This window comes from Kogia breviceps, chromosome 17, assembly GCF_026419965.1.
Source record: "Kogia breviceps isolate mKogBre1 chromosome 17, mKogBre1 haplotype 1, whole genome shotgun sequence".
Lineage (NCBI taxonomy): Eukaryota > Metazoa > Chordata > Mammalia > Artiodactyla > Physeteridae > Kogia > Kogia breviceps.
In genome coordinates, this window is record NC_081326.1 from 14440664 (window position 1) to 14466277 (window position 25614).

At 39.0% G+C, this 25614-nt stretch overlaps 1 protein-coding gene across 2 annotated transcripts in view; it reads right to left on the minus strand.

Moving 5' to 3' along the window:
* TRAM1 (translocation associated membrane protein 1) overlaps positions 1–25614 on the minus strand; it is a 30063-nt gene that overhangs the window by 3893 nt on the left and 556 nt on the right. The window contains exons 2-10 of one of the 2 annotated variants that reach the window (XM_059043646.2): positions 17427–17490; positions 15821–15942; positions 15589–15705; positions 13868–13926; positions 12111–12195; positions 5760–5830; positions 5549–5653; positions 4583–4726; positions 4025–4185 (exon numbers count right to left, since the gene is read on the minus strand). In XM_059043646.2, coding sequence (XP_058899629.1) covers positions 4025–4185; positions 4583–4726; positions 5549–5653; positions 5760–5830; positions 12111–12195; positions 13868–13926; positions 15589–15705; positions 15821–15942; positions 17427–17490 — 928 coding nt within the window. The remainder of the gene's footprint in view (positions 1–4024; positions 4186–4582; positions 4727–5548; positions 5654–5759; positions 5831–12110; positions 12196–13867; positions 13927–15588; positions 15706–15820; positions 15943–17426; positions 17491–25614) is intronic. The other variant, XM_067017574.1, reaches the window with a different exon arrangement.

Genomic DNA, 25614 nt, shown 5'->3' on the forward strand with positions numbered 1-25614 from the left:
GGACATCACAAATGGACGTGATACCTACCTACAGAACAGAATACCCAACGAACACACAATACACATCCTTCTGAAGTCCAAATGGAACATTCATCAATTTTGAACATGTGATGAGACATAATGAAAGTATCAACAAATTTCAAAGAATTGAAATCATTCAGAGTATGTTCTTTAACCACAGTGGAATTAAGCTAGAAATCCGTAGGAAAAAACCCCCCAAAACCTAGGAAATGCCCAAATACAGTATTTGTAAACTACACAATTTACTTATATATAAATAATCCATGGGTCAAAGAAGAAATCACAACTGGAATTATAAAATACTTGAAACTGAATGATAATGAAAGAGATATATCAAAACCTGTGAAATAAGAGTAAAGCATTGCTGAAAGGGAAGTCTGACCTTAATTGCAAGTAATTCATGAGAAGGGATGAAAAATCAATGATTTATTTCCATAAGGTACCACAAATAACAAAACAGTAAATTAAACCCAAAGAAAGGGAAATAAGAACAGAAATCAATGACACAACTGAGACAATCAGCAAAAGAAGACAAATGTTGGTTCTTGGCTGATGGAAGAAGAAAAGAGAAAGGCATAAACTACTTACACAGGAAATGAAAAATGGGAATCACTGTTGTTCTACAGGCATTAATAAGATAAGTGGATATTATGAATAATTTTACATCGATACATTTTTCAAATTTAAATGAAATGGATAAATACTTGAAAAACACAATTTACCAAAAGAGAAACAATAAGAAATAGAAAATCTGAATAATCCTATTATCTATTAAAGAATGTGAACATGTAGTTAAAAATCTTCCCATAAAGAAGAGTCTAGGTTGGATAGCTTCACTGGTGAACCCTTCCAAACATTTAAATAAGAAATAATGCTGGCATTACAAGAAGGACAAAACTGCCCAATACTTTTTATAAAGCCAACATAACTTGTATCAAAACCTGACAAGGATATTACCCCAGAAAAGGGCTAACTACAGTCCAATCTTTTACATAAACACAGATGCAAAAAATCCTATTTTTACAAAATATTGAAAAAACCCATCCAGCAAAAGTGATATATTGTCATCATCAACTTGGGTTTATGCCAGGAATGCAAGACTGGATTTACATTTGAAAATCAATACATTACCAAAAAATACATATCAATATTCTTTATGAATACAGATGTAAAAATCCTCAACCAAATACTAGCAAGCCAAATCAAGCATCATCTAAAGAGGATTATATACATGACCAAGTGAGATTTATCCCAGGACTGCATTGTTGGCTTAACATTAAAAAATCAATTAATATTAATCCATCATATCAATAGAATAAAGGACACAAACCATTTGATAATCTCAATTGTTGCAGAAAAAGCACGTGACAATATCTAACATCCTTTCATGATAAAAATTACAAAGTAGGAACAGAAGGAAACTTTCTCAACCTGAAAAAGCCCATTTAGGAAAAACTCACAGGTAACATCATACATAATGGTGAAAGGCTAGATGTTTTCCTGCTAAGATCAGGAATAATATGAGGATATCTGTTCTCAATAATTCTATTCAAAATTGTTCTGGAGGTTCTAGCCAGGATAATTTGGCAAGAAAATGAAATAAAAGGCATCCAGACCAGAGAGGAAAAAGTAAAACTATCTCTAGTTGTAAACGACATGATCCTGTATACTGAACATGCAAAGGAATCCACAAAAGTACTAGAATTAAATAGTAAAGTAAAATCTAAAAACCCTAATAAGCACAACAATGTTGTAGGATACAAGATCATTATGCAAAAATCAACTGTGTTTCTATACACTGGCAATGAACAATCCAGAAAGGGAATTACGACAATTCTATTTACAACAGCATTGAAAAGACTAAAATATTTAGGAATAAATTTAATGAAGAAGTGCAAGACTTATACACTGATAACTATAAAATTTAATTGAAAGAAATGAAAGAAGACCCTAAAAGATGGAAGGACATCTATGTTCATACTCCCCAAAGCAATCTACAGATTCAAGATAATCCATATCAAAGGCCAGCTGGCTTTTCTGCAGAAATTGACAAGCTGATCCTAAAATTCATATGGAAATGCAAGGCACCCAGAATAACCAAAACATGAAAAAAATAAAAATGGTAGACTCACATTTCCTGATTTCAAAACTTACTACAAAGCTATAGTAATCAAGACAAGGGCATAAGAATAGACACAGAGATGAAGAGACTAGAATAGAGAGTCCACAAATATTAAATTCTTGCTTTTATGATCAACTGATTTTCAACAAGAGTATCAAGACAATTCAATAAAGATTAGTCTTTCCAACAAACGGTGCAGGGACAACTGGATATCAACACGCAAAACAATGAGTGTACAATGGTGCACTTTGGAAAACAGTTTAGCAGTTCCCACCAGATGTTAAATATACAGCTATCATATGACCCAGCAATTCCACTCCTAGTTATATATCCCAAACAGCAAAAAACAGGCGCTCAAACAAAAACTTGTACGTGAATGTTAACAGCATCATTCACAGTAGCCAAAAAAGTGGAAACAACCCAAATGTCAGTCAACTTACGGATAAACAAAACATAGTATATCCATACGCTGGTATATTATTTGGCCATAAAGAGGAATGAAGTGTCGGTACATGCTACGACATGTATGAATCTTAAAAATATGCTATGTGAAAGAAACAGCTGCAAAAGATCACATGCTGTATGATTCCACTGAGAGGAAATATCCAGAAAAGGCTAAAATACAGAGACAGAAAACAGGTAAGAGGCTGGCAGGGGCAGGGGAATGGAGGGAATGGAAAATGACTGCTAATGGTGAATATACTTAAGAACCACTGAAACGTGCACTTTAAAGGGTGAACTTATGGTGTGTGAATTATATTCCAATAAAGCAGTTATTAAAAAATATGACTGAGAGAAATTAAAGATAATCTAGATAAGTGGGAGGTATATATCATGTTCATGGGTTGATATACTCAATTCTCCCTCAACTGATCTACAGATTCAATGTAATATCAATCCAATACCCCAGTGAAGCTATTTGTGTATGTGAAAACTGACCAAGATGCAGTAAAATTTATATGACATGCAAAGGGTCAAGCGTTGCTGATATGGGCTTCCCTGGTGGCGCAGTGGTTGAGAGCCCGCCTGCCGATGCAGGGGACACGGGTTTGTGCCCCGGTCCGGGAGGATCCCACACGCCGCAGGGCGGCTGGGCCCATGGGCCATGGCCGCTGAGCCTGTGCGTCCAGAGCCTGTGCTCCACAACGGGAGAGGCCACAACAGTGAGAGGCCCCCGTACCACAAAAAAAAAAAAAAAAAAAAAAAAAAAAGAGTTGCTGATCCAAGACTGAATAAGGATAGGACTAGAGGACATAAACTACCAGCTATAAAGACTTATAAGGAGCAAACCACAGTTGATATATATTTTTTAATGGAACTCCTTGTGTTACAGTTCCAACTATTAACACAAGTTGAAAAAAAATTACTGTCAATGCATTTTCAGTCAAAGGTCAGAAGGAGAAAAGAGGTGAGATGCAGACTCAAAGATGAAGGATCAAACAATCGGAAGTTATTAAAAAAAAGTTATTAAAAAAAAAAAAGGTGTTCCACTTGGGACTAAAGGCCAGAAGGGAAGGGGCTGAAAAAAAGTTTTGTTTTTTAAATATGAGCAAGATGCTTGAAAGTACAATCACTCTCCAGGTTAGTTATTCACTAAAACTGCCCATGTACATACACATTGGTCTATACTGGCTCAAAGTCATCAAGTCTGGAAAACTTGTCAGAGGGAACTTAGTGGACAGCTTTTGAGGAGAATAACTGACCAACAAACTGTAGGATGGGGCAAAATGATTTTGTTTCTAATTTTGCTAATAAGTAGAATAAACGCTCCTTTATAAGAGTTTAAGTCTTAACAAGATGATAAATAAGACCCCAAAACATTAAAAAAAAAAAAAAAAAAGTTTCCTACTGCAAGGTTTTCACTGCTTACTGAATACAAACCTGTTCCTTTTCTAGAAGACCTGCCTTTAGTCACTGTTGGTTTCTTCTTCACAGTTGGTGCCTGAAAAGTAGAATGTTCTCTCCACCTCCGAAGCTGAAAATTAATGAACTTCCACATCATGAATGCTTGGGTAATGCAAATGGATGCCAGAACAGCAATTCTGAGAATATGAAGGAATAAACAGAAAATGGGATGCCAGAACAGCAATTCTGAGAATATGAAGCAATAAACAGAAAATGAGAGTGCATCCAAACAATGCCATTGAATCAAGTAGTCTATCCTGCTTTGACAGGATTAACTCAGTGCTAAATTCCCACTAAGTTGACAAGATTATGTTAATAAGTAATTATCCCGCTAATGATTAACCCCAGAAGTTAAATAAATGCTTTAGTACTTCAGTTTGGACATGAAATCGTTAACAGGTATGAAATCAAATCAAATGACTATTTATCCTAACCCCTGTATTTATCCCTTTATTTTTAGATGATTCACATTGTAAACGGATAATACATACTATATAGTAGTGCAAAGTGAGAAAAATATTAAATCAACTCTACCTAACAGCCAACACATTGAAGTTTCCAGTACTGAAATCCAGCTTCCGATTCTCTGCTCTTGCAAGGCCAAAGCCAACAGTGAGTACCGAAAGAATTAAAGTCAGAAGTCTTCCCAACACAAACAGAACTGCCCACAGAGAAAATCTGAGAAAAATGTCACAGTCAGATTCACAGAATTGCAAAGATAAGAAAAGATCCTAGTAGAAATCAGATTCCTGTTAAGTAAATGCATATTAAAACAACATTTCTTATTGTTCTGAAAAAAGGATTCTGAAATAAAATATAAGGGAAATGCTTCATATTATATCACATTCTTGAAGATATATAACATATCAGCATTATTTCAGGTTCTAGAAGTCCAGTAAAGAAATGTTTGATATTTTTTGTTTAGCTGATCTTTTTTCTGTGTGTGTAACAACTATTAATGATTCTCGGAACTACTGGTATATAGAACAATTTCGGAAAATGCTGGATAAAACAAAAGCTGTGTACTCAATTCTCATGAGAGTCCCAGTTTTACTTTTTTTGTTTGTTTTGTTAAAGGCTTCACACTCTTTACAAATCATATCACTTCAATTCCGTTCCAGTTCAATTTTCCCAAAGTATCAAAGTATTTTAATATCTTTAAGGCTCTATAATCTATTATTTCAACTTCTTCTGAAAGGTCATTCTTCCTCATTCTTCCTTCTCCAAAAGAAAAACGTGCACTTAAACAAGATAGGAGAAGTTATCTCAGAAAAGTAAACCCTCAACCCTCAAAATTACAAGTTCCAGTACAGTATCTCTCTAGCTAAGAAAGTCTCTATTTTAGAGAACAAAATACCAACATCAACAGCTAAACAGGGTCACTTTATTTAAAGCTGCTACTAACAGGTTATAACACAATATAATCGCCAATAGCATGGTCCTTGGCAACACAGGCACTGACTTTAATTACACAAGAAATAGAACGGCTCAACAACTTACCCTTTCTGATACTTTTCATCACTAAAATAAAACAGGCGGGAAATATGGAAAAGAAACTCGACAAAATAGTGCAGCACCAAAAGAACAAGTCCTAGATGATTCAAGCTGTTAAAAGAACACATTTAAAATGAAAAGATTAATTAGGAATTAAGACAGATTAGCATACGATCTGCCCAGTCCATATACACACCCAAGGAAAATCCCAACTCACTTCAAAAGATAAGCTCCAGCAATGTGAAAGAGGTAAAGACCAATGTAGACGAGCTGACGAGGAATATCTTCCTGTAAACAGAAAATTGCACAGTAGAGTAAAACATGGGGAAGCACTTCTGTTCTTAGGAGCAGTGTAGCAGAGTGAAAATGCACTGTCACAGAGGAAGACTTGAAGGGTACTCTGCCCCGCACCCTTCCTGAATGCTCACCCCAATTAGCCGCAGTTCTTTAACCTCTCCCGGCTTCAGCTACTCATCTAAGTGTGAGTAACAGCTGGGTTTGCCTGAATCAGATGAACTCCAAATCCCTTTCAGTACTGAGTGGTTCTTTTTATAATAAACGCTTATTAAATGACACAATATTAATAACCATAATGTCCTTGTACTATTAAAACTGCTATGTTTATACCAGCAGAGATGCTTTTGTTTACCTAAATCGTATTCACAGTTTTTAGCTCACGCTTTTAGTCCCTTTCATTTCATTATCGGTCAAGTCATTAAAATCGAAGGTTAAAGTTTATCTTCTCACTTAGGATACATTCTATGTGCATATTCTTTCTCCTCTTAATAACCTGTAAGCCAGGTATCCAGATTTTACTTTTGCTTCTCTTTTTTTCTTCTATAGTCCCTAGTGACCTGGTTATCTCAGAAACAGTGGTTTTCAAAGACATAAGTATATCATGAAATCGATTTAGGGGGTCACCCTAACATGTTCCGGAATACGAAATAGAATAAAATATGCTAGAGTGTATAGCACATTGCATTGTTTCATGAAAATTTTAATCCAGATTTTACACACACACATACACACACACACATACAGAATTATGATATAAACTCTAGTTTTTCATTTTGGGTTGCAGTAAAAAATGTTTGCAAAATATGAACAGTGATAGGCCCAATAAACACTTGTTAATTTATGAAATGCCTGTACCTCTCATTTCTGCTCTTTTGGCAGTTTACCACATATATTGATATATATATGTCTCTATTAGCCTGGCACATTTATATTACAAGGCTCTATTAGCCTGGTTAGCACTATTCATGTACTGCGGCTCTAATTACAATGACTAAAATGGTGGTTGATGTTGGCAGACTGAGCTGCATTCATCTGGAACCTCACTAGACTCATCTCTGGCGTATAACCGAGTTGAGCAGGTCTCTATTGGTCTTCTTTTTGCTGCCTACATTTCAAGTAGGGAGTTACTTGACCAAATCTTCTGAGAAAGAGTAGAGTTTACAAGTATAGTTTTGAAACTAAAAACTCTTTTCTACTAAGAATGCTACAAAGATCAAGTGTTAGAAAGGTAGAACATACAACAGTTGACTAGAACTATATAGAGTCCTACACTTTGGGTCTCTCAGGGAAAACTCCCAAGACATAATACCAAGTTTACAGTGGAGTCTCCAACTGGAGAGAGAAATATCTCTGAAAATAGGCTGTCTGAAGATTCTCTCCACATAATTTTCAAACTTCCAATGAACTACTTCTCCTTACCAAAGGAGAGAGGGAGAAAGGTGTCGAGACAACATGGTGAAGTTCAACCACAAGAAAGCCTCTTCATTCTCTTATAGTCATTTCAGACCAGCTCAGCTGTAGGGTTATAACTGCAATTTGATATGCTGTGTGGTGTGTATATCATTGGCACCACACAAAATGATTTTAGATAGTATACAAGAAAACAAACTTTCATTATAATTTTAAATAAAACATTTTAAGTTGCAGCAAGGTGGCATATAAGTGACTACATATGGGAAATACTGCCATATTCCTTCCTTCATATGTGTTAAACAATGCTCCAAATTTCTGAGGGGAAAACAACACTAGGGGGACCCCCAATACTTATAATAAAAGCTTTTTTGTTTTTTAATTGCTGATTGAACACTAAACTCATTTTACTACATAACAACTTGTGTAAATCGATGTAAAAAACTAATTTGCTGGAAAACCCAGAGCAGTGTAACTGCTTGGGAGGATTAAATATATATATATATATATATATATATATTTTAAAGAATAAACACAAATAAGTTTTAAAAATAAGCCATTTAGCAGAGAACATAAGATGCCTATCTTTTCTGTTCTCTGACAAAAAACACTATTATAAATTACAAACACACTACATTTCAAAAAGCCATTCCATTTCTTTTATATTTCTTGTCCTTAATTAAGTGAGGCAAGGTTGTGCTTGCCATTAGGTAAAGAAAAATCCAGAGCTTCTTCCCTAAATTCAGGTTCAACTTTGCATTTCAGCCCTGCCTTTCTGATAGCAGACCAGATGAGTCAATAATGGAAAGTAAACTACCATCACAGCTTCCATCTTCACAACCATCAAATGCCCAGCAAGAGCTTTTACAAGTTTTTTCAACTTTCAAAAGGACAGAGTATTAAGAATCCTTTTTCTAAGTAACAGAAACTTCAGCTGTATACAAACTGACCAGTGTCTCTAAAGCAATGTTTGCATATTCAAAGCCTAACCAGAGGCAGTGTGTCAAAATAAATGAGTGACAGGGAGGAGCCCACCACAAGAAGTGGTGGAGAACGCGAGCTAAAGGCATTCCCACAGTAACAATACAAAGGTCATGTGCATGATGTAGCGTGACTTTTAAAATGAGAAATCTTTTCTAGATTTCATTTAGAAAATGGCTGCTTTCAGCAGTCCTGTTCTAGGCCAGACTCCTCTGACATTCTTCAATCCTCATGGGGTTATAGCCCCTCTGGGGTTTACATGTCTATGGCCAACAATAAAGACCTTGCCCAGCACCAGGGTCCCTGGGGCCTACACGTTTCCCTGGGGCTCAGGGAGAACAGAGAAGGCTGGGTGAAATGTTGGCACATATCAGTTCACTGGCCATGTGAGATTTCAACTAGGGAGTCAGTAAGCTATCCACGGGCAGTTCATCACTGTTCTAGAATCTAGAGTCTAGATGAATATAAACATGGATGAGAAAAGGCGATTTTGGTTTTTCAAGACATTTTCACACATCATCCTATGATTTTGTTACCAGGAACCAGAAATGAGGTTTTATGTATTTGTTTGTTTAAAGATTAGCAAACTTTTTTTACACTTGAATGAAAAAAATATATAATGAAACTGAATTATTAGAAAAGCATTGCCAAGTTCCTATCTATCTTTAATGCTAACGTTCAAGTAGTTTATATAAGGATGAAGTCATAGAGTGATGACTTAAAATTCTGATAGCTTCATTTTTTCATGGAAAATCTAATAAACATAGTACACTTAAATCAAAACAAATTCTAAAATTATAAATAACTTCAGGTGACATTTTCATTTGTTATTCCAACATGTTTTTATTAAAAAGGTCAGCCATATACTTTAGTAAACTTCTGTTTTTTAAAGAAAATGCTTTTCTTAACTACACTGAACTGAAAAATTAACTTTAAACTGAATATCACATATATGCCCAAATATAAGGCAAAGATTTGCCCCTAAACAACAGACGGAGCTGTCTCATATGTAAATGTGTTCAAAGCTCTCATAATACCGGGATGTGTATCAATTACTTTATTCTGAACAACAAATAAATGTTTGGGTAAGATACATAGCCTGAGAAACCTCAATCAATGTCACTTCTAAATGCTTAGAGAGGTCTAGTGGAGGAATCAGTAAGACAGAGGTAATGATGTATGTACTCTGGAAAAACTGACTTAGATGAGTCAAAGAGTAGCTCTAGTGATGAAGGACAGATGTTAACAAAGTTGAAGCATGAACATAACCCTCATGAAGTAGGAAAAAGCATTTTTCTAATTTAATATACTTTATATGATATACAATTATATGTATGGATAATTAAACCAATTAAACTGATACTAGAAATAAAACATTTGGCTATTTCATCCACACTTCCCTGAAACTTCATATATTCAAGTTGGCTAAAAAATTACGTTTTGAATCCTCTTATGGGCAAAAAGAGAGGACTATTTGTATTGAAACATACATACTACATGTAGTTATAATATCCTTCTTAAAAGAAACTGAGTTATTTGTGACTAACACACATCTTGAACTGCTACTGTGTTCCTTTCTTCATTTCTCTGTAGGATCCGTTCAAAACAATCACCGTACTAGTTTTTTCCAGTAAAGAGTTCTTCCAAAAATAATTTTTATAGAGTAAATTTTAAGAAACTGTTTAACACATATGCAGCTGTTACTTTCAAATTATGTTAATTACTTGCAACAGTTACTTTCGACTGTCATATGTAGGTGTTAAAAATAGTTTCAGTTAAATTCTAAGTTATGCAAATTATTCCATAAAAATTAGATTGCATTTCTGGAGAAATGCCATCTGGCAGGAATTGATAAGAAAAGAGCTTTGAGAATGAAAATGAACAATTACTTTGAAATGTCCCTCTCTACTCACATGGTCAATGAACAAGATATAGACATATGAATTAATAATGAAACCCAGAGGTATTATGTCCACAGGTATAAAAAGTACAAGAAGAAAGCTTTAAATATTGGAACCATGGTACTAAGACATCAAAGAACTATGATGGTCTCAGCAGTGCTTTGCAGAACCTTCTGTAATGATGGACATGTTCTCTATCCCTGATCCAAGATGGCAGACAGTGAAGCCACGAGTGGTGAATGGGCACTTATAATCGGGCTAGTGTGACAAAGAAAGTGAATTTTGTTTTTGCTAAGTTAATTTAAATGTGGCTTGTGGCTACTAATTTGGACAGTGCAGCTATGGGACATGTATGGTTCACAGTAGGTGCTTACTGAATATGGAAGCGTTATTGGAAACTGTGAGCCTAAGAATTTTACCTTAAGAGAGTTCTAAGTCAAAGGTTTTATACACCTTCATCCTAATCCTTACAATCAATTTAACCGGAAAAACATTCTACTTTACACGGCCAAATTTGGTGGTGTTTTCTAATCGTGGCAGACAACATCAATGATGACAGACACAGAGGACATGAAAAGTCACAGACACAACACAATAATAAATCAAGTGCCTATACTCATGAATTAACTATTTAGAGTATATATAGAAATAAGTGTTTGTGGCTTTTGAGAAGGCAGAGGAAAGATGGTTACTGGATGGGTTGGTTCCTCTGCTATTTTGGAAAGCTTCTCAAAGTTAAGGGGATTTTAAAAACAGTGCTTTAAACATGGAAAAATGTGAAACACATACAACAAACAGACAGTATAACGAATCCCCAGGTACCTATCGCCCAACTTCGTGGTTGTTAACTCATGATCAGACTCCTTTTATCCACAGCCCCACCCACCTATCAGTTCACATATAGGAATATTTAAACAATCTCGCCCCCCAAAAGAGAACAAAAGTGCCTGATTATTTATCAGAGGGAAAAGGTATTCCAGAAAAAAGAACTGATGCGTTGGGATTATAAAATTAGAGAATGTCAGTGTGAATGAGGCATAAGGAGAGAGTGGAAGAAAAAGGGACCAGGGGAGGGGGCTGGTCTTAGAGGAGAAAGAGTTAAAATAAAGGAAATAAAGTTTACTTTGTGACATCACAGAAGCCTGACTTCAGAAGTACTGAGGGTAAAACTACACAGGAGGCTACTGTAGTGCTCCAGTGATTTACTCATTGTTCAAACAAAACAAACAAACATCTCTCCCACCTATTTCACCAGGAAAAAATTCAAGGTGTATATTTAACTATGGTTTACTTTTCTCGATACTGAATTTTTCTTTGGGACTTATACACAGTACCATTTAGTTGTACAATAATCTAATTAAGCCTTTTGGTCTCACTTGTGAAACTGCTAAGAATATCAGTAACACAAAACTAACATTACATTGCAATATATATATATATATATATATATATATATATATATTTTTTTTTTTTTTTTTTTTTTTTTTTTTTTTTTTTTGCGGTACGCGGGCCTCTCACTGTTGCGGCCTCTCCCGTTGCGGAGCACAGGCTCCGGACGCGCAGGCGCAGCGGCCACGGCTCACGGGCCCAGCCGCTCCGCGGCATGTGGGATCTTCCCGGACCGGGGCACGAACCCGCGTCCCCTGCATCGGCAGGCGGATTCTCAACCGCTGTGCCACCAGGGAAGCCCTACATTGCAAAATTTGTTTAAATTTTAATGTATTTTACATTACCACTAACGTAATCTTAAAATGAGAAACTAACATGTCAAATGTAAAATCCCCCTCTAAGTTAAAATGACTGAAGTTTTCTTCAGTAAATACTTAAGGATACTTAGTCTCTGTGGAAAGGGGAGAGGTGAGAGAATAGTGGGGGGAGAGTAGAGGTGAGACGGAGGTTAGAGACATGAGGAAATAATTTTTAAAAGACTTCCAAAAAAGGCAAAAGACAATTTTTAAAATTATAAAACCCCTGCTTACTTTTTTGGTTTTCTGGAAGTAGAGTTCAGGAAAAGCATGAAACCAGTATGCCAACTGTGATATGTAGAAAAACTTCATTTGAAATCTGTACCAACACAAGAAAGTAAAAAATACCTTTTAAAGCATACCATTTTTAAAGAATAGAGTACAAACGCTGAAAATCAGGATGTACTAAGTAGCCACCTTTGTGTTACCACTTCAGGTCCCCTCACGATACTCCGTGTACGGTCCTCTCCAGCAGCCACTCCCCCAGGCCCCCCGGCCCCCCCAGCATCAGTCAGCTCCTCTGGATTAAACAGAAGAAGCAGAGACATGATCTGCAGAACACTGTGAACATGCAAGTGAGATGCGAGGAAACAGAGCCCCTTGTCTATTAGTTACTTAATACTGAAGAGTACGCCTGTCAGCTAGTGAAAACATATGGACCACGACTCTAAGGGAATCAAATCACAGATCGGTAAGGTTTCGTCAACAGGGAAGTGGGAAGGGCAAACAAGATGGACAGAAAAGTGAAGGTGCACAGATTACCCAGCACCTGAAACCGGGATAATCCCAATCTCAAACGATCCCTGGATTTTTTTCTTAGGGAAATACGGTAACTCTATCAGGCTGAGACACTGAGAGCCCCCAATAAATGGAGGCAAACCAGGATTCCAGAGAAGAATAAGGCACTGACGGACTCCCCGGGAGACGTATCATATTCAGTCTAGAATCCAGTCTCCTCCTCACATCACACCCCTCCGGATCGCCCGCTTTCTCTCTGCTCTCCCTCTCCCTCTCCTCCAGAGGTCTAAAGCAGAAAACACAAAACCAATCTGACTAATTCCAGGGGGGTGGGGAGGGGGAGAAGGTACAGTCACACATAAATATGATGTTTATATCTCCAGTTTACAAAAATGCACTGAATTAACAATTTTTAAAAGTCAGAATGGCTCAGCAGATCATGGTAATATCGCAAGGTCATGTTATGCCCTTCATGCTTTTTCACCAGTCCTCACGTCACAACGCATTTATTGACGACTTTCTACCTGACAAGCGCACCTACAGCCTGGCACAGCAAAGGATATAAAAAGAGTTCTTCTTGCTGTCAAGGTACATATAGCCTTGGTGGGCATGGGCACAATTTAAGACTTACAAAAATGAGACAATTACAGAACAGCCAAGACAGTGTACAGATAAACATAAAATGCTGCACACCAAAATGACAAATTCAGGAAAGCAGAAGCCAATATAGGCTAAAGGAGCAAGGAAAATATGGAATAGACGTTCTAGAGCTGGGCTTGAAGAATGAATAACTTAGCTGGCTGACCTTGCAACCCTTGAGCTTCTTACAGCGCTGAACAGAAACCCTGCGGGCCGGAAGGATAAGAAAGAAACAGTCCCTACCCTCAAGCTTACGGTGTAAGAGAGTAAGAAATGGAAGGAGTGAAAAGAGACTGGGGAGAAGAAAAGGAGCAAAAGAATGTAGAAGATGGAGCAGTGATGAGGAGAAGCGTTAGGGAAAAGAAAGGGAAGACAGAGGACTAAAGGATTACTGTTAAAAATCAGTTTTCTCAAGGTAACAAACATGCTGAAAAGATTATATACATGAAAAAAGCACACGGGAATTTTTTGTCCTTATGGCAGTGAGACTGCTAAAGACATACCTACTGTACGAATATCCCTAAGGTCCTAAAGAGAATAACAAGAACAAATCCTGCTTAAAAGTGACATGACCATGGTCCTTAACTAAGAAAAACCTGCTGAAAATGACTTACGTCATCAGGTTATGGGGATAGGCTCTCCACAGGATAGTTGGGTCTGAGATATAGTTTTCCTAAGAGAGAAGACACAAAAATTAGCTTAATGAGCATGAAAACGTCTTAGAAAATAAGACAGTATTTTCATTCCTTGCACATTTACATCTCTCCACCTCAAGCTCCATTGAAGTCCAACCTTTTCGATGTTTTATTTTCCATTCAGTCGAACTGCTTACTTCAGTGAAGTGAAAATCAATATGAGTGACTTGAAGTTAAATAAGACGTAATTCCTGGCTTTCGAAATTCCTTCAATCCAGTAGAGTAAAAAAGACACATATGCAAACGAACATAACACGACCAAAAACCAGTGAGTTGTTTACAACTCTGTTGTAAACAGAGTTACAACAGCCACTGGAGGGATCAATTTTGTCCTGGGTAATCAAGGAAAGGGTTCAGAAAGAGGTGGCACCTGACAGGAGACAGAAGATCAAGGTGTTGCCAAGTTTTATAGGGTTATGTCCACATAATAACCACGTCTTTTTCTTAGATAACCAGATCTATTTAGTGAGAATTACTGCATACGTATATTAAAAAAAAAAAAAAAAAACTGAAGCAACTTATCCTTAATATTTTCCCACAGAAGTTTAACACCTTTACTTTTTTTTTTTTTTTTGGTGGTACGTGGGCCTCTCACTGTTGTGGCCTCTCCCGTTGCGGAGCACAGGCTCCAGACGCGCAGGCTCAGCGGCCATGGCTCACGGGCCCAGCCGCTCCGCGGCACGTGGGATCCTCCCAGACTGGGGCACGAACCTGCGTCCCCTGCATCGGCAGGCGGATTCTCAACCACTGTGCCACCAGGCAAGCCCACCTTTACATTTTTTAAAAAAATGTGTAAGATAGAACTTTTGTACATCAACAATAAAAAAATTTTTTAATGTATAAGAAAGATTTTAAGCTGAACTTTAACGTATCTATAAAGTATCATTAAAGCAGCAGTTTGCAAAGGAACAAGCAATGGACTGAAAGGCTGAGTTTTGGTCTATCTCCAACCATAAGTGTCATACCCTGGAAAATTCACTTTGCCTATTTATTCATCTCTAACATAGCGATTAAAAAAAAATACTGTGTCCTGACAAACTCAAAAATATGTAAACTCTGGGGTTCATATTAACTTAAAGGACTGATATTACTAATATTAGATACTCTCTTCCCCCTCATTAGTTAGAATGGTACACTTAAAGGTTTAGATAGCCTTAATAAAAAGTTAATCAATATTTTAATTTGCTCAGAAAATACCTGGACTGTTTTTAAAGAATGAAATGACTGGAAACACTACAACTCATGTAACCCAGTGGAAGTATCACTGATAACTTACCCTTTTTGCTAATACAGAGATACCTGCAAATGACTACAAGATATGAAGACAACACTCAGATCGACTAAAAATGAGTAAGGCTTTCTGAAACATCAAACATAGTTGGCAATTTTTGTTGTATAAAAACTAACTAAAAGAGAGGCTTACTGATGAAACTTGATTTATACTAGTTCAATAGCAGAACTCCTAATCTTAGATAAGAAGAACAAGAGACAAGGAATTTTTCTAAGGTTCAGGGTTTGCTTATGAGCATTAAAAATAGGACATCAAAAAAAAAAAAAAAAAAAAAAGGACATCAATCTCTGTTCTGGGTATATAATTAAATACTTTGAGAGATAAGAATTTCAGCACAGTACATACTTACAGATATGAGAATGAATGTGCCCCAAACACAAGAAAATAGGTAGAATGCACTCAGCTGACCAGATTCATTAAACTTGCTGTGTTTCGTTTTGGAAAAGTGCATTCGCCTGTTAATTTTCTAAAAATAAAAACAATCGTTAACAATTAAGATTGTAAAATATATTTAATATGACTATCATAGTACAGAGAGCTGGTATTTTACAAAGTATAGATTTCTAAGATTGCATACTTACATCCAACACATATTCTTGAATTATGGCATGAATAATTATCGCCACTAGCATGTAGAAGAAAACTGTAGCCAAATCTTTGATACCATAGTAATAAAGGAACGCTGATTCAGTAGCTTGTTCTTCTGAAGGTCAAAAAGGACAGGACGCACATACACAAAAATATACATAAGATTATAAAAACAGCACTTAAGTACGACATAGTTATGGAAACAAACAAGAGAAGACTAACCTAATAAATAAGTTTACAGAAACATCATGGTAATTTGCTTTTGGACACCTTCAGTCTAAGGAACAACGAAGACTGAGGAGACTATCTAGAAGTCTATAGCTTCAGAAATTATTTACAAAGACTTGACACATGTTAGTTACAGCCATTAAAGACCAGAGAACACGGAAGGGGAGGCCACATTAAGATCCTTGGGGACTGTAAAACTGATATTACCTCAGGGATAGGGGTTAGATTATACTTAGGTTGTATTAAAGTTATACTTAGCCCATTTGCCTGTCTTTTCAAAGAACTTTTGAAACTTTCTGCTTTCTAGCTCTACTTTCAAACCAGACACCACATTTATGATTCTGCTGGAAAAGCTGACTTAACTTTAATTTGATTTAGTTTTGAATTCTAAGCAGGAGAGACTGAGGCAACTGCTACAATTGTTTTCAATCTTTAAAATTGCTAAGATTTTTTTCAGAACAAGACTTAATCAAATACTTGTGAATTGATAAAAGAGCTTTATTTTTTTCTGGCATACTCAAATTCCAAAACAACTTTGTGGTTCTGAGTACTGTGATATCTAAGTTACTACATCAAATATTTAGAAAATGATATAACTGAACAAAAACCCAACTCCACGTTGTATAATTGATCTTACATTCTAAATAGAGAGACTCCGGGCTCGCGGCAAGTTTACCACCTGAACGTGGTAATATTTTGTGTACTGAATACCCCACTCCTCACCCATGCTAGTTAATTATACTACTGTATTCAACTACAAGCAACTTCCGATAACAACTTGATTTTTGCATAGCATCATTCAGAAAAACTTTTCGAAATAAAACCTAAAAGTGTAGTTTGGATGTTATTACCAGATGCTTATTGACATTCTCTCTAATCAAATAACTGACAGGATGGTAGAGCACAACCAAAAAGTGAAAAATAAAATGGGCTTAAGAGGGTTGTTATTACAGGTCCAAAACAGAACCCATACAAGTCAGAACAACTGAACCTGAACACTGGGCTTTTAGAAACCTTGACTGAACAAAGACACTTCAGACAAATGTAAAATATCTATTCTTAGGATTTTCTTATGAAAAGATCAGAGGGAGGAGAAGGAAAAAAAAAAAAGTTCTTCATTGGAATTTTAAGCCCATTTACAAAAATACACAATAAACATTAAACACATAAAAACTGATTTGCATACAATATATAGGGTAAAGTCAACCCAAACATCAGATTTTGCATTACAAAATCATCAAAATAATATTCAGCCTAAGCACGAATGAGACCAGTGAAAATAATGAAGAACCGAGTGTTCGTGGAAATTTCCAAGTCTGTCCGACTGAACTCTTCCACTTAACCAGAAAATTCCAAAAGAAAACTACCTACCTGTCGCAGGGAGGGTAACATTGTACTGAAGAGTAACAAAAATTATAGAAGCTTTTGCTGTTATCTAGAAAGAAAGAAAAAGAAGATCAAGTCAACTTGTGACCCTCTCCCAAATATCAAATCGGGGGGAAAAACATTCTAAGTTCTGTCCCCACATCTAAGAACCAAGGGCACCCTAGTTCCAGCTGCACCCGGGCAGGCACGACTGGACTTCCCGATCACCAAGGAGTTGAGCTTGAAAGTGAACATAATTCACCAGTGTAGTCTGCAGTTTAGATGGGATTGTGTAATTCACTCCTAACTTTTAAGATTTCAAGAGATACTGAAGTTCCAATAAACCGTGTTTTGACAAATAATGTTTCTCTACTCTAGACCTGTACAATGAACACAAAATTTCCAACAAGAAAAATTTTTAATGTAAATTAATGAAAGAAAAGGAAGCGCAGTTACCATGACAAAAGGTAGATCAAAGGTAGGATCTGTGGTGTGTGTGTTAATCTCCCACACACCTGGCATAGTTACATGGTCGATAAATATTTAACTGATCTGACTACTAGTAAAAGCAAAGCGGTCAGAATAGAAAAATGGAACGCTTACTCAATATTTATAGGCACCAGGCACTGTGCTAGACAAGAAAGGATAACAAAGGAATGATATAATCCTGATGACTAGCAACTCAGTGCAGTCTGGAAGACAGGTAAACAAATTGCTATAATACCACAGAATCAATGCCAATGTGAACTGAGAATAAACAACCAAAGCATTTTTTTTGTTTTTGTTTTCCTCCTGGGGTGAGGAATGAGGCATGCTCTGGAAAGGCTTCACAGGGGATGTGGTGCAGAGGCTGTCTCCTGCTGGAGAAGAAAAGTTCCCTAGGCTCACGCAGAGGGCAGGACAGGTGAGGAAACAGAAGCACAAAGGGCAAGGAGCGGTCAACAGGAGGTCAGGCACGGGCACACATCAGGAAGGGGTAGAAAGGCCTAGAAAAGTTACCAAGTGCTAGAAAGGACCTAGTTTGCTGAGCTTAGTAGTTCAGATTTTATTCTAGCCCGACCAGACAGTTTTGGGGAGGGGGAAGTTATTCGTGCTTTTCGGAAAGAGCGCTGACTGGGGCACAGCGCTGGCCTCTCAAGCCCCCTCGGAGCCACGCTCCGCCCCGCAATCAGTATCCCCTCCTGGTCATGTTAACGCCACTCCCACACCCATCCTCCCTCCACCCGCGCACCAAAGGTCCTTTACCGATTCCCATTCTCTCCAGGATAAGAACAGACTCCGCGGTCTGGCCGCTGCTCCTCCAGCCCCCGCCCGCCGCTTCTGCCCCATCCCCTGCCTCCTGCACTCCTGCCGCCATAGCTCCGTGCACCGGCAGGGTTATCTGAAACACTGCTGGAAAACTTCTCCACTTCGGGTCTCAGATCCACTACGCCATTTTAAGGAAGCCTTCCCTGTCTCTTAGGATAGGTCATTTCTTTTGTTAGATTAACTCAGAGAGGTGTTCCTTTCTTACAAAACGTATACTCTTGGCGTGACTGTATTAATCACTGCTGTCTCAGCCATTAGACAGACAGTAGTCTCCATAAGAGCTGGGTGCACGCCTCTTTCTGCTCATCGCTACATGCTTAGAGCCCAGCATGGCGTGTGGCACTTATGAGGCGATTGTTCAATATTCCTGAATATCAGATAAAATATAAATTGGAGTAAGGATGCAAGTCAAGTACGAGTTTTGCCAGAGACCCTGTGAAAAATAATAAGGCCTGAACAAAGGCAGTAGTAGTGGGTAGAGGCGGAACTTTGGAGGCAGAATAAGGCTTGGTTAGCAGGACAGAATCAGATTATGTACTGATGCTGCAACAACTGGGTGAAAAGCAATACTATTAATAAAAATGTGGAATATACAGGAGGAACGGCAGGTCTCAGGGAAAGAAGAAATTGAGCTTTATATAAACTTAGATTTCTATGAGATATGCAGGTGACAAGACCAACAGGTAGGTAAGGCCCACGCCTGGAGCTCTGCAGGGAGACCCGGGCTTAAGGATTTGGAAGTCTCTGTTTACAGACAGTACATGGTACATAGTCGAGGCTGTGGAAGCATATAAATCCTCTACAGAGAGTGTACAGGACTCGATGAGAAGCAGGATATAGGAACCACGGAGAGGGCAGAGAAAAAGGCTGGTGGCAAAATAAGAAGAAATGATCAGAGAGGAGAGGCAGAGAGAGAAGGAAGAGAGCTAGATGCCCCAGAAGCCAAAGGGGGAAACATTTCAAAAAGGTGTGGTTAATAAAGTCAAAGTTTCAATAGAGGTGTGTCAGGAAAAGAGCGCAACGGACCAGACGATGTAAGAAGTCATCAGTGGTCGCAGCTTGAGTGATTCCAATGAAGAAGTGAAAGCAAAAGCCACCTCACAGTGGAGTACAGAGAACAAGGGGAACAAAGGGGTCCCCAGCGACAGATGCCAGGTCAAGATTTATGTCGTTTCGTGACGGGAGGCACTGAGCTGGTGCGGGGGCAGTCAGCAAAGGCACCAGGGAACAGGGAGAATTTAACACGTCAGGGCATAATGGGTGGAAAGATCCCGGAGGGACGAAATATAAGGACAGAGCTAAATAAAGGTTCATCTTGAGCAGTTTTCCTCTTAGATCAGGCAGGCAGAAGGTAAAAATGATGAGATAGATAAGTTCAAAAAAAGGCAAGAAACTGAAGAAAATCCCTGTGCGGGGGGGAAAGCAATGTCATCTGTTAAGCATAGTTGGGGATTCAAACGATGAGTATTTTTATAGTTCCTTTAGGGAAAGGAGCTGGCCAGGGAAAAGTAAAAAGATCCCCGGGTATTACTTTTGTCTGAGGTCAGAAACCTTGGACTTGCAATATCATCCATCAGCAAGAGTGCACGACTTCCTCTGACAACACTGAGCAATCCACAAGCGGGGAGGCATGGAAAAGGCAGATGGCAGGCTGGATCCACGGTCGGATATGTGCAGGCCAAGTAGGGAGAAAGACCAAGACGGAAAGGGAGCTGAGGGCCTGGGGAGAGTGTGGACAGTAGTTAAAGTCTACAGGAAGAAAAGCAAAGCAACAAGGGGCTAATACACTGGAGAAAAGGAAAGGGGACCAGGCCCCACAAAAGCCTGGACTAGGTGGAGAGCTGGCATACGAGCAGTACACGTGGGGAGATGAACAACATGCAGGTTGCAGCCGAGTTCTGCTATTCTGGAATTCAGGATCTGGAAATACGGCAGGCTTGTGAGATAAAGTCAGGGTATGGCCACCACAGTGAGTTCTTTCACTGGGTAGGTACATAAAGATCACTTCCCTAGAAGAGGCAAGTAAGGCTTCTCTGTATCACATTTTGGGTCATTCACACAGATACGCGACAGCAGAACAATGACATGAGTTTCCAGGGTAACACTGCTTTCATGTGATTCTTTTTAATAAAGTTGACTGATTACTAAATTTTATGTTTTAATATCTTTGTTTAGATTTCATATATAAACGCACACACACACTCCACATCCCTGTTTCTAATTTAGAATACGAGGTCACCACTACCATAGCTAAAAAAACTTTTAAAGTTTTTTTTACAAATGGCAAGTCAAATTCTTCAAAGATAAATTTAATATCAAATTCCCAAAGCAACAAAAATTAGATTATCCTTTAATGCTAGGCTTCCAAAGAAAATTAAAATCTGGCTTCCAGCTAGCTAAGCAGAAGAAGAAGAGGAAAAATACAAACTACACACCCTAAAAATGTTTATAGAAAAATTTTTTAAAAAGAAGGAAAATCACACCAGTAATCATGCTCTTAGCCATTTCTAGGGGTCCTAAGCCTCATACCACAGCCAGCACTGCTTTAGTTAAACAAATATTACAGTTAATCAATAGTAAGACAAATTAGTTTGGAATAAAATATGCTACAGAAATATACAATGCACTCCAAAGTAAAAATGAGTTTATGACAATTTGGGACATTTGAAGCACTGCTCTCCATTTATAAGAAAAATATGAGACTTATTCAGATACATCTTAAACAGGTTACCACGACTCTAATGAATTATTTAATCCTGCATTGTATGGAGTATCATGAATATCATAATATTTCTTTAGTGGTCACCAGCTGGGGCTTGGTATCTTTTCTTGTCATACAGAGATGTCAACTATTTTGTACTTGCCAGAGGGAAGTGTGACTACTACATTGACCGGGTGTCTCAAAGATAAAGGCAATTTCTGAATATCAAATCCCACTTTCTCACCAGCTTATAGAAAATTAAGTTTTTTTTTAAAAAAAAAGGAGGAAAGAAAATGTTGGCATGAAGATAAGCCATGCTAAAAAATAAAACCAACCCCCAGGACTGTTGTAATTGTAACGGTCCCCCAAACCTGGCATGGCACAAACAACCTGGACTCCTGAGTCTCTGAAAAGTAAATCCCTCCCAGAAGGAAATATTCCTCGTGGAAACCCCTAACTCCTCTTCTATAGTCTCACTTTCAGAAAGCTTCCCAAGTATCTTTACATCTTTCAACTGTTAAATTTTCCTAACTCCAATATGAAGTCATTCATTACAGACCATGATGGTCTGTAATACAGTCCATGTATGTGGACAGAAACTGACTGTACTAAAAACATGATTTCAAACTTCACAGCAATTGTTGATAACACAAATTTCCCTGGAAATTAAACTCTTCCATATCTCCCAAACAAACTATTGCTTTATCAACCTTATCAGTATATGTAATCTCTTTAGATGCTAACTGTTAGAACATTTTCTCACATAAAAATGCTGTCTTCGGGGGCTTCCTTGGTGGCGCAGTGGTGGAGAGTCCGCCTGCCGATGCAGGGGCCACGGGTTCGTGCCCCGGTCTGGGAAGATCCCACGTGCCGCAGAGCGGCTGGGCCCGTGCGCCACAACTACTGAGCCTGCGCGTCGGGAGCCTGGGCTCCGCAACGGGAGAGGCCACAACACTGAGAGGCCCGCCTACCGTAAAATAAATAAATAAATAAATAAATTTTAAAAAAATTTTAAAAATGCTGTCTTCGGGCTTCCTTGGTGGCGCAGTGGTTGAGAATCTCTCTGCCAGTGCAGGGGACACGGGTTCGAGCCCTGGTCTGGGAAGACCCCACAGGCCGCGGAGCAACTGGGCCCGTGACCCACAATTACTGAGCCTGCGTGTCTGGAGCCTGTGCTCCGCAACAAGAGGCCGCGACAGTGAGAGGCCCGCGCACCGCGATGAAGAGTGGCCCCCGCTCGCCGCAACTGGAGAAAGCCCTCGCACAGAAACGAAGACCCAACGCGGCCAAAAATAAATAATTAATTAAATAAATAATTTTAAAATGCTGTCTTCTGTTTTTCGACTTTGATAAATACCTAAGGAATAATGAGCTACCATTTATGGTATGCCTCCTGTAAGCCACACTTTGAACTAGCCATTATAAAACTTAGTTGAATTCTCAGAGTAATCCGATGAGCCCTATTTTACAGAAACAGAAACAAGTTCTAAGAAGGTATAGGGCTTCCCTGGTGGCGCAGTGGTTGAGAGTCCGCCTGCCGATGCAGGGGACACGGGTTTGTGCCCCGGTCCGGGAAGATTCCACATGCCGCAGAGCGGCTGGGCCCATGAGCCATGGCTGCTGGGCCTGCGCGTCCAGAGCCTGTGCTCCGCCAACGGGAGGGGCCCCAACAGTGAGAGCCCCACGTACCGCAAAAAAAAAAAAAAAAAAAAAAAAGAATAAGAAGGTATATGACATGCCCTAGGCCACCTAGTTAGCAAGCAGTACAGCCCTAACTCCCTTTAGCTTCAGCGTCTCTATTGATTCTCCATTTTGGCTAGTAATACAGTATCCGTTATTGCTTTGTCAATTTCACCATAAATCCTCCGACATTTCCTCAATATATTTACACAAAAGACTGAACAGTTCTGCTGCAAAAACATTAACTTCTCTATTATTCTAGCACAAATACTGTTATTCTATACGTTAACGTTGACATTCAGCAATTACTTTATTATTATTTATTTAATTAATTATTTAAAATTATTGGCTGTATTGGGTCTTCGTTGCTGCACGCAGGCTTCTCATTGCAGTGGCTTCTCTTGTTGCAGAGAGCACAGGCTCTAGGTGCGCTGGCTTCAGCACTTGTGGCACGTGGGCTCAGCTGCTCTGAGACCTGGGGGATCTTCCTGGACCAGGGCTTGAACCTGTGTCCCCTGAATTGGCAGGTGGATTCTTAACCGCTGCGCCACCAGGCAAGTCCCACAGCAATTACTTTCAAAGTCAAGTAGCAAAACTAATCCAGTGAATTTTTTCCCAGAGGTAGATAACAGGCTTTCAACTCCTAAAACTTTAACATATGGTAAGAAAAATGTAGTACAACCTGCACAAGCCTCCTTCTGTCTACTACTTCAACATTCTTTTTTGAACCGACTTTAAAAACTTCTACTTAGATCTTTGTTGTGTCTATTTAAATTGATAAACTTTACAGATGTAAAGGTGAAAATCCACTCACTCTTAAAAAATCATTGACATGTGAGGCAAGGTATAGGTGGTGAACTTCTCTAGAAATGTGGCAAGAGAACATGAACTATTTTACATAAAAGCAACGTTATAACATGTCTAAGTGTCAGCACTTCTGATTTATATTCCATTTCATTCAACTCACTGCAAATACACCTTGCAGGTAACATTACTCCTAAACTATATCTTTAAAGACAGGGATTCTTACCACGTAGAGACGGGTTATGGCAAGCTTTACAGAACTGGTCAGTATACCGTACACACAAAAGTATTACTTCTAACACCAAAGCAGAAAGTATATACAAGTATAAAATTCAGAAAGAGAGTACCAATGTTTAGCATTGCATTGCTAATATCATATACATTCATGTAGTTCTGTATAAACCGTGAGATGCCTTCTCACCATATCATCTGATCTCTTCAAACAATGGCTGTGAGAACAGCACAGGTGATGTTATTGCCTTATACAGAGCAGAAAAACTGAGGCTTAGCCTTGGGTCATTCAGTAGGTAAGTAGCCCTGGCCCAGCCTAAATCCAACAAAGTGACCTATGTTAGTTCCCTTCTACCCTCCCTTTCAGGATACCTACTACCTCCTTAGCAGTGGACTAAGTGGACGTAAACGACACTATCAAGAATAAAAAAAATCTGTATCTAGATCCAGAAAAGCCCATTTGAAAAGAAGCAAAAAATTATTAAAATATTAAGTTACCTAATCATAACATTTTAAAAACCCACATGGGCTCCATTTAAACTATTTATTCAACTTCCAGTCACTAGCAGTCTCATTACACCAGCTTTTCTCAAGAATTCTTAATGCCACTCATTAAGCAAATATTTTGTAAGCACCTTCTAAATTTAGGCTTTGGAAATAGATTAGGAAAAACCCAAAATTTCTGCCCTCACTGAGGTTACATTCTAGGAGCGGGGAGACAATAAATAAGTAAAATAATTAGTGTATTTGGTGGGGCACAGGAGCTACAGAGATAAATTTAAAAGGGAAAGAAGATAAGGAATGGGCGTGTGTACTGGGGAGCGAGGGAAAGGAAGCCGTAGGATGTTACACGTTCACCTTGCAAAGTTTATTACCCACATTCAACAGCTGTTACTAAGTCATCACAATACTCGCTACGTGGGATGAGAATTTACACACTCCTGACATTTCCATCCTCTCCTATTTCAAGAAACAAAAAGAAAATTATCCGACGCCTCGGCACTGCTGTTCAGAACCCCAATTTCTGTATCAGACCTTGTTTCCTGAAGGAAAGAGCAAGCGCTGGGGCAAAAAGTTCGATCACTGGTAACAATACCAGCTTGGGAGAGAGGAGTTAAAACAATCGGGTGGGTGCGACTCGGAGCCCTGATCTCGCGGAGATCACTCGCTGCCCCGTGGCCACCGCCCTTCCAGTGGGCAGCGGACGCCAGGTTCCGTCGGTTTCACGCCACACTCGGTGCCGCCGCGGCGCCCGCCCCCGGGCGCTCTCCGGTCCCCACGGCCTGGCCAGCCAGGCGCGCCGGCCATTGCCCAGCCCGCCCACCGCCCGCAGCCAGCTTAGCGTGCAGGGGCCGCCCCAGTCGACTGCCGGCCCCTTGCCGGCTGCCACGTAACCCTTCGCGGGAACCAGGAACTGCGCAGCGCGGCCGGCGGGAGAGGGCGGCGGCGGGAGGGCGGCGTGCGCCGCGA